This window comes from Camelina sativa, chromosome 14 (genome assembly GCF_000633955.1).
Source record: "Camelina sativa cultivar DH55 chromosome 14, Cs, whole genome shotgun sequence".
NCBI classification, from domain to species: domain Eukaryota; kingdom Viridiplantae; phylum Streptophyta; class Magnoliopsida; order Brassicales; family Brassicaceae; genus Camelina; species Camelina sativa.
The window spans coordinates 2185002-2194556 of record NC_025698.1 but is presented as its reverse complement, the minus strand read 5'-3'; the positions used below and the strand labels follow the sequence as shown (position 1 = coordinate 2194556).

The 9555-nt window shown below is 37.7% G+C and overlaps 1 protein-coding gene across 4 annotated transcripts in view; it reads right to left on the bottom strand.

Moving 5' to 3' along the window:
• LOC104739076 overlaps positions 1–5377 on the bottom strand; it is a 7286-nt gene extending 1909 nt beyond the window's left edge. The window contains exons 1-8 of one of the 4 annotated variants that reach the window (XM_010459327.2): positions 5037–5377; positions 2987–4961; positions 2722–2848; positions 2533–2621; positions 1882–2120; positions 1392–1478; positions 929–1028; positions 11–820 (exon numbers count right to left, since the gene is read on the bottom strand). In XM_010459327.2, coding sequence (XP_010457629.1) covers positions 11–820; positions 929–1028; positions 1392–1478; positions 1882–2120; positions 2533–2621; positions 2722–2848; positions 2987–4951 — 3417 coding nt within the window. In that variant the 5' untranslated portion in view covers positions 4952–4961; positions 5037–5377. Of the gene's footprint in view, positions 1–6; positions 821–928; positions 1029–1391; positions 1479–1881; positions 2121–2532; positions 2622–2721; positions 2849–2986 lie in introns of those variants that run through there. The other 3 variants (XM_010459324.2, XM_010459326.2, XM_010459323.2) reach the window with 3 other exon arrangements.

The window sequence follows — 9555 nt, the reverse complement described above, 5'->3', positions numbered from 1 at the left end:
TCTTCTCTTCTCACAAAAGAAACCCATCCGCAAATGCATTGTCCTTCGATTCAGCCAACTCGGCACAAGGTCCAACTATGTTATTGTCTTTACATGAAGGAACTCCATCTAAATTCGAAGAGTTTTGTTCACTTTTGGCTTCTTGAGTGATTGAGCTCAAATCTGATGATACTCTACCAGAAATAGATGTAGAGAGATTGCTTTCACCCTGATATTTGGCTGATTCTTGTTGGATTTCCTGAGAATGTAAACCAGCATCAGCTTGGACATTCACATCCGTAAGGCGGTCTTCACATGATGATCCTGTATCTTCACATATATGACCGGCTACGGGCTTAGTGGCAGACTTTAGTATAATCTGACCAGGAGAAGAGCTAATGCCAAATTCTTCACCAGACAAGCTTTTCCTCAACTCATCATCTGGCTTGGGAATTGTGTCCATGGCTGTTTCAACTGATATGGGAATGTTCGCTTCATCTGAAACAAGAATATTCTTGTAGCAGTTTGAAGCATCAGCGATCAATTCATCACCCTCAACGGAGGATGGACCAATTTCAACACATGAGGCAAATTCTGATTTCTTTTCTGTCTCAATCTCTGATTTTCTGGTATCACCTGTAGCTGCAGCGATAACGTTTTCTTCATGGAGCAGCGGTTTCTGTAACATGTCTATTCCAGGGAATACCAATGCGTTCAGATACCTCATCTCTTTTCTAACTGAATCATCAAGAGGACTGAATCCAAAGTTACCAGTCCATGCATGCAAGAAGTCTGGAATGGCAGGAATAACCATTTTCTCAACCTTGAGAGAACGCATAGCCTTTTAAAACAAGATAAACAAAAAGTTAATTTTTTTTTTGAAAAAGCACCTTTAAGCATCTGGTCCCCACCAACAATGATATGTTGATATATAGTTCAACGAGCTTACCAATTCAATTGCATCAAAAAGGCGACGACACATCCCTTGACGCCTATATATATGCCTGGTTCCAATAAATGGCATCTCCGCTAATTGCATACCATGAAACCTAACATGGAAAGAAAACACTCAAGTACTTAAAATGTATGATCATGTGCAATCACTTGCATCTAAATGTTTTTCTAAATCACAGCTAGTTTAAGGCCTCCTCGTCCTATCAGCAACCAATTTGAAAAGGCAGAAGACAGACAATTAGAGAACCAGAGAACTCAGAGTAATAGCAACGAGGGTGATAAATAAAAATTCAATACAAATAAACAACTTTCAGTTGTTCAAGGACTAAGGGGGGAAGGAAAGTGCAAGAGTTACAAAAGTATCCCACTAGTGACAATTGGTTTCCAATGAGTTTCTGACAAAGCTAGATAAGAAGCCACTCTTATTGAAAAATGTTGACTAAGATGATGGAAGATACCTGAGAGATGCCGCTGATATAATTTCGTCTCCTCTCTCTAGGATAGCGGTGAAGAAGCCAGTATAATTTATACGGTTGAAATTGGATCTGCATACAGAAGGCCGTCAACACATAGAACCAAGTATAGGCAGTAAAGAGCAACCCAATTTATAGGCGGTTAAAGTTCCATGCAAGTGCATCTAATAAAAAAGTTGCAAACAAACGTACAACAAAGACCAAACTAATAGTAACAATAACGTATCAAACTTGATAAGACACAAACAGCAGCTTTACTTCAGTACATCTACAAACGACACATTGACAAGTTTACATTGATTAAAGCTGACATGTTGTTCTCTGACTCTCAACTCATACTAGATACCAAATTCAATTCACTTTCAGGATAATCAGTTATCCTCTTCCATGCTTGTATAAACTCCATATCAAATGGAGTTGAAGAGATTATACTATTTTTAGCATGAATATAAAAGGAAACTAAAACACAACTTACCCACAATTATAAAGAACATTGCGAATCAGATTTACCCCACTCCGTCTGTCAATTATGGGCAAAAAGCATTCATCCATGATAGCCATCCCAACAGCTAGCTTTGAATTATGTTCGATCCTTTGTGCCGACAATTGAGAGTTTGTATTTGAATCAGTTTCCACCCTATGTATAAGAGACCATGAGTAGCCGCCTTCTATTTCATTTTTGACACCAAGATACTTCTGTAACTTTTCGAAGAGCTGTAAAAGATGATGAAAGTACTGTTAAGATATGGCTATACGAAGAGAAAAGGGACCGATGGAGATTGTTGAGCAAATAGATTAAAAAGGCTCTAACAATCGTATAAATACAGAAATTGCAAATTCTCACTCGATAAACAGATTATATAAAAAGGAACACCAATAGAATTAGCTTTAACTGATGCTATTACACATACAAGAGTTTTGTACGATGCACAAGCAATATAACAAAACGTGAAAATGAGGTTTAAGAAGAATAACATGATACTTTATTGAGTATCGCACATGAGGCTAATAAGTCATAACCTTTTCCTATGACATTTAAATGTCCATAATCATCCTCTACTCTAAGAAGAAAACGGACCCAAAAAGTAAGAGAACAAATTACTGAGGAAAGTAGAGAAGTCAATACCTCTAAGCAATTAGGCCCACAAAACGAAGAAGCTGAACCAAAAGACTGAACCCTGTTGGCTTCCACCTGACTCATGCACGATTGGTGATCTACAAAAGGGGTAATAAAAATTTAAGTGAGATCATCATTCTTACCAATATAAGTTCATCTCAAGTTAAATCAACCTAAAAAAAAAAAGAAATATCTCACATTTTCTCTCACACATGCTGCAGGAAAGTAATGAAAAAAGATTCCCGTCCTCGCCACCAGAATCCACAGCTTTACCACAAAATTTGCATGTGCAATTTGGACAATGCCAATCACCCGGAGGAAGCACCTACAATCAAAGCATGATACAAGTACGTGAATATAAACAAGAAAAAATGAGAACAGATAAGAAAGTTAATTTCGAAACCAAATAACAGAAAGAAAATTTAGAAAGGTCAAAACAGGTAAGAATTTGCTTAATTCATACCTGCATACCTAGGCAGCTTTGATGGTATGTTGATGGACAACTATCACAGCAAATCAAATCTCCACCATCTCCACAGATACCACAAGCATCATCATTTGGATCATCCCCGTCAGTGTCCACTTGATGGAGACCAAGATTCGTAGCATCTTTTTGCATATTCCACGCCCTGAGTTGGCATTGAAGAAGAGAAGTGCCAGACTCCAGATAAATATTTTGGAAAGGCTGACATAACTTGCTCCCGGCATGAATCTCAAAGCTGGAAACTGTGAGGATTTTACTGCAGCAAACACAATGAATCCCCTCTCTTGTTATCCATCCCTCCAGCATCACCTTTGCACCTCGACGCTTCATGTACTGGACCTTTTGTCTTAGTTGGACAACTCCAGTATCAATCAACCAAGAGAGCAATGTCCTTTTGCCGGAGTATGGATTGAACCCGTCAATAGTTGGATTCTTTTTATCCTTAGAACTACGCACCAACAGAGTACATCTTCCAATTTTTTTGCTTTTTCGTCCATGTAGATAATGTGAATCTGATCCAGAGGATAGCCTTGCATTATTATAATATAATGACCTTTTACTTTTCGTGTGTAAATCATCCCAACCGGTTCCATTTCTTCCTTTTTTTATTGATTTCCCACCCAGCTTTATGGATGAACGTATCCTCTCTTCAGGGATATCAGTGAAGGCTCCTCCATCACTTTCGTTTTGACTATCATTTTGACTATCACTACCACTGGAATTTTTTTTCCATTGCTTTATCATCTCAATCCGGGTCTTCTTTGCCTTCCTTGCTAACTTGTTCACAATATCCTCCGATACTGAAGCAACTGCAGCAGTATCTTTCCTAGGCCTGGCATCAATTTCCTCGTCTTTTAACTGCTTCCGAAGTGCATCATATGCTTTAATTATTGACCAATATGCTGTTCCTGAGGGGTTTACATATACAGCATCCAGATAACTTTGATTCCTCCTCGGTTTATAGTCTATCGTCCATCCTGCATCAGTAAGCATTCCCTTAATTCGCTCACGTAATCTTTGCTTCTCTGTTCCACCACCACGCCTTCCTCTTCTTTCCTCTCTCGCACCAGGTTTCACCGGTTCAAGAAAGGTTGATTTTGATTTGGTATTGATCTCCTTTTTCGGTTGACTACACTCTGATTTCCTCCTTTTAGATTTTCTCGACATATCGCTCTCTTCTGACTCTGAATCATTGTCTACATTATTTGATTTCCTAAAGGTTGGTTTTACTAGAACATCCTCACGCTTTTGTGCCTTCCTAGAGTAGGGCGGTCTCTCATATGTATCTGCGTCCTGGTGATTGACTAAAGCAGCAAGGGTGCTTGTCATATTGTTGACCTTCACCTTCAGAACACCGTTTCTCCCTTGCAGCCGAACCCTCATTGGTTCATCAGAATCAGATTCACTACTCGAATCATCCTCCTGTGACTGTGAGTTCATACTACCGGTGCCATTTAAAAATGTGTTTCTCCTCCTATCAAATACACCGCCCCTGCCTGATCCAGATCTTCCCATGCTACTAGTATCAGCCCTTCTGGGTGCAAAAGGGCCATTATCAAAGCGTTTTCTCATCAAATTGGCACTATCAAAGCCATCATATTCATCAAACTCGAATACATCTAACTTGTTCATCTTCATCAAACTCCCTGACGCCTCGTTGTTCCTCCTCCTAACATACACATTACGATCATGCTCAGCCTTGTCCCTCTTCGGAGCAGACTTCTCTTTCGCTGCAAGGGTTTTGGAGTCAACGCCGCCGCTTCTACGTGGAGGTGGCTTCATAAACTCATCACTTGATTCGGAATCACTAACAAGCATTCTGGATCTCTTCATCTGCCGAGTTCCAGTAGAAGAAGACACAGTCCTACCAACCCCATCCTTCAAGATCCGAGGAGTATTCGCAGCAATCCGTGAGCGCTCACCAGAAGCACCACCCCGTTCCATTAAACGATCACTAAACAAAATCAAAGTAAGGACCTTTGAATCCTAATCCCCGTTAAAATCCGAGACCGAATCAATAATGAAATACCTAAATCGATAAAATCGTTACTCGATTAACATCAAAACGCGCCCTAAATCTCCGGATCCGGGGGTATGAGAAACAAGACGAGCCCCGATCCTACCGATTTTTTTTTTTTTATATATATTCAAGATATGAAAATGGAAGTTATCGATGATGAATCTTTTGGGGATCGATGTAACGAGCTTGTAAGCTTAAAGGTTCCACTGTCGCCGGTTTCCTCGGCGGCCGACAATGTAACTCCGCCGCTAGAGAGAGGAAGGAAAGGGGGAAGAGAGAGAGAGAAAGAGAAAGAGGCGCAACGGAGCGGTACAAAAAAAGATGAGGAAACCAAAACGGAACTTTTTTTTTTTTTTTTCCATTCGGATTTATTTATAGTTAATCCACCGTTATTGAAATCGCACCCTATACTTGTTGATTTGATAATTAGACCCCAGTGTAGTTTTGAAATCGATATCTCGATTAAGCGATTAGATAACACAAAATCGGTTTAGTTAAGGCTCTTTAACAAAACCCAGGTGCCACGAGTTCAGTTCGACTATTATTATTACAGTACTTCCGAATCAGGCAAATAATTTATCGGAAAAATAATAAGCTTATGGGCCGAAGAAGTATAGTGTCAAAGCCCATTAGGATAGGGGTTTTTATAATTAAAATATCTATCGCTAAAGAAAACATGGATATGTATATTATTGATAACATGTTCATAGCGAAAACAACATGAAGATTTAAATCAAACTATATTGATGAAAATATTGATTTCGATACGTTTTATAATCCCTTCTCTATTTTTTTTTTTCCTTTTCCTGAAAGTTTAATGATGAATAATGATCTATTTCGAGTCCTTTCATTGCGGTTTTTCTATGGTTAGAAACTTAGAATATATATGATGTGCGATGAGATGAGTCACGGATATATATATAGTAGTGCTCGGAATTCTTATTTATTGGCATAAGAATTAAAATATATATAACAATATTTATAAGCATAGATATGTTTGATCAGAGAGATATAAAAATGTGGAATGATGAAAAAATTCAAACGGTAATCTAACGCCACTAACTCAGAAATTATCATTGTCTCTTGTCACTGCCCAATTTCAAAATTTGAAATGAGAGATGAGAACCATAAAAAAGGCAAGAAAGAGAGGACGATGAAATCGAGCTTGGTAGGAGAGGTTTGGTAAAAGATGAAAGAAATGTGTGTAGTAAGAATACGAAGAAGTAATAAGAGACTTTGGGATGGAGGGGGGCTCACGTGAGTTGTTGTTGACATATTGGCGTCAGAGCAACAAAATTATAGTATTACAAAAAGACGTTAAGTCAATTATTACTGTAATAATAATGTCACCACTGTTTCTCAATCTATTACTACTACTCTATATATGTTGTCAATTTCTTCTCAGAAGAATAGAAGATAATCAGTAATCAGGAATATTTGTCGGTCTTCGTTTCGTGATGAAAACAAACACAGTCTATTTCCAAGACATTGATTTGTTTGTATGTCGATTAGTAACGTTAAATTCTGAATCATGTTTACTCTTATATATTCTTGGGTTTTTTGGGTAAGTTTTTGTAACATCTTATTGTCGCTTATTTTTGTTTTGTACATCATCACTAATTCATTATCATAAGAAATGTTATACTGCATATATTAATCTTATGAGTTGGATATTGTTATTTTCTTTAGTATTAAGAGAAGAAAGGTAATTACGTATTAGTTGTTCGCCTCATAGAAATATTTGTTAAAAATTTGTTTTGCCAATAAAGCTTTATTCAACTAAACCTTTAAACAAATCACCGAGTGAAGTTCAAGACCAAATGATCTGGAATAAATAATTTTTGGGGTAAATGATATAGTTTGTATATGGATGAAATCAATATCTACTTATATCTAAGATGAAAATAGATCAGAACGATTTGTCAACTATATATTTGAATTAAAGGTCGTCGTTTAATGATACAATCAAGTTTAAGTTATGATTTAAAATTTTGAGTGTGCTATAAATGAACCAACAAAACATAATCATAGTGACTTTTCATGCGATTAATAATGAAAACTTTGAACTTAACTCAAAGTCGTCTCATTATATATATATTACTAAAATAAATTAGTCCCGTCCCATAAAATATTTTATTAGTTTTCTTCCAAAAACATACGTAGATTCAAGCAGAAGAGACATCAAAGATTCACAGGATTCACTTATAATAATAAAACTAAATAAGTACGAATACAAATTTATGTATAAGTAACTGATTATAGTTTTCCATTAGATAGACAGTCTAATTATCCCATTCAACTATTTCTTCACGTGCTTTTTCTTCTTTTCCTCCAGCTTTTTATCTCTGCATGCTTTTGTTTTTTATTGGTTTTTCAAATTGAAATAAGTATGTTTTGTATTTTTAGAAATATTTGTTGGAAAAAAAACCGGAATATGTGTGTTGTGAAAGCACGGAAGATATTTGTTCAGAGAATAAAAACGATTGACAGATGGTGCGAATGTGACCAAATTGACATTAGAGCGTTGCCACGATATTACATTTACTTATCCATCATCATTCATACATTTGATGTCAAAAAAAGAAAATCTATCATGCCAAAATTGATATCTGGTTAAAGGAGTGTGATGTGCTATGGTATCAATCAGATATATTGTATGTAAAACTTCTTGTGGCCGATATAGAAAAAGAAAAAAAGAAAAAAAAACACACACACACACAAGCTGCCAATACATTCTACTTGAAGGTACACTGTAATTTGATACGAATATTTGATTCGTTGCTGTTGGCTGTCAAAGACTGAGTCTTTTGATATGTATATGTCGTTTCCACTTCCTATATAATGAAATCCTTTCTATCTTATCAAATACTATCGGGACTAAACTTTAAAGTTAGACGACGGTATATTTATCATTATTCTGTCTCTAGAGGATCGTACATGGGACATGCTATATCCTATTTCACACATTCACATAATAATTTACATTGGTCTATCGCCGATGACAATTTATTCTTCTGTAGAGCCAATCCCAAACAGTGCAAAGAGATTATCGATATAATTCGCTTTTATGGCGAGACGTTCGGACAAGAAATCAACTTCTTCAAATCTTTCATCATGTTGGGAACTGAGGTCCCATCCCATACACGTCAAGAGATCAAATCTATTGTTGGGATATCACAAGAAAGAGGAATGGGTATATACTTAGGACTACCTGAGAAGATTCATGGATCAAAGGCACAAGTCTTTGCATTTGTGAGGGATCGACTCCACAAGAGGGTTAACTTATGGACCTCAAAATCTCTATCAAAATGGGGCAAGGAAGTCCTGATAAAATCAGTGGCACAAGCAATTCCGACATATGTATGTCGTGTTTTCTCTTACCAAAAGCTATATGCTCAAAACTAACTAGTGCGATTGCCGATTTCTGGTGGAGTAATAAAGCGGATAGCAAATGATTACATTGGATCTCCTGGGAGCAAATGTGTACACAGCTTTCGGAGGGCGGACTAGGTTTTCGGACACTAGAAGAATTTAATCTTGCACTTTTGGCAAAGTAGCTTTGGAGGTTGTTGAGATACCCAGATTCCTTCCTTTGTCGAGTTCTTAAGGGGAGATATTTTCGATGTTGTAGTCCCCTAGAGGTACAAGTATCTAACCGACCTTCGTATGGTTGGATAAGCATGTTAGCGGCTAAGCATGTTCTCTCCTACGGGATCCGTAAGACCATAAGCTCGGGATTTAATACGTGTATCTGGACTGAACCATGGATCCCTAATACGCCAGCACGGCCACCACAAGGTTTAACTAGTGAGAAAGACCCCCTGCTTTGTGTCAATACCCTTATTGACTTCAGTACAAAAAAATGGAAACTGGAACGTCTTCAGGAACTCTTTCCCCCGAAAGAAATTACCCTAATCTTGGGAATCAAGCCGAGTTTAAAAGCCTCGAGAGATGGATATTCTTGGACTCTGAAAAAGTCTGGAAATTACACAGTTAAGTCTGGCTATGAAGCCGCAAGGGCTATCTCTCGCCCTGTCTACGACCTCCCTTTTCAGGGGCCTAGTGTTACGACACTGAAGGCGCAAGCATGGAAGCTGAAAACATCACGAAAGCTGAAGCATTTTGTTTGGCAATGTGTGACTGGGTGCGTGGCAACATGTCAACGCCTGCATTATCGCCATATTGGTAGAGATAAAGATTGCCCTAGATGTGGAGCAGAGGAGGAATCCATAAATCATATGCTATTTGAATGCCCACCAGCTCGCCAAGTGTGGGCTTTGTCGACAATTCCTTCCCATCCTATGGTGTTTCCTTCCTCATCCCTATATAGTAATCTCGATTATCTATATGGGTGTGGTAGAGATTTTGGTGCATTAGACCAGAATTTGAGAATATTCCCTTGGGTGATGTGGTACATTTGGAAGGCAAGAAACAAAAATTTTTTTGAAAATATCTCTGAGCCTCCGCAAGATACTTTGGAGAAAGCTATCCATGAGGAAGAAGTCTGGAGAAGAGCAAACAATAGAGA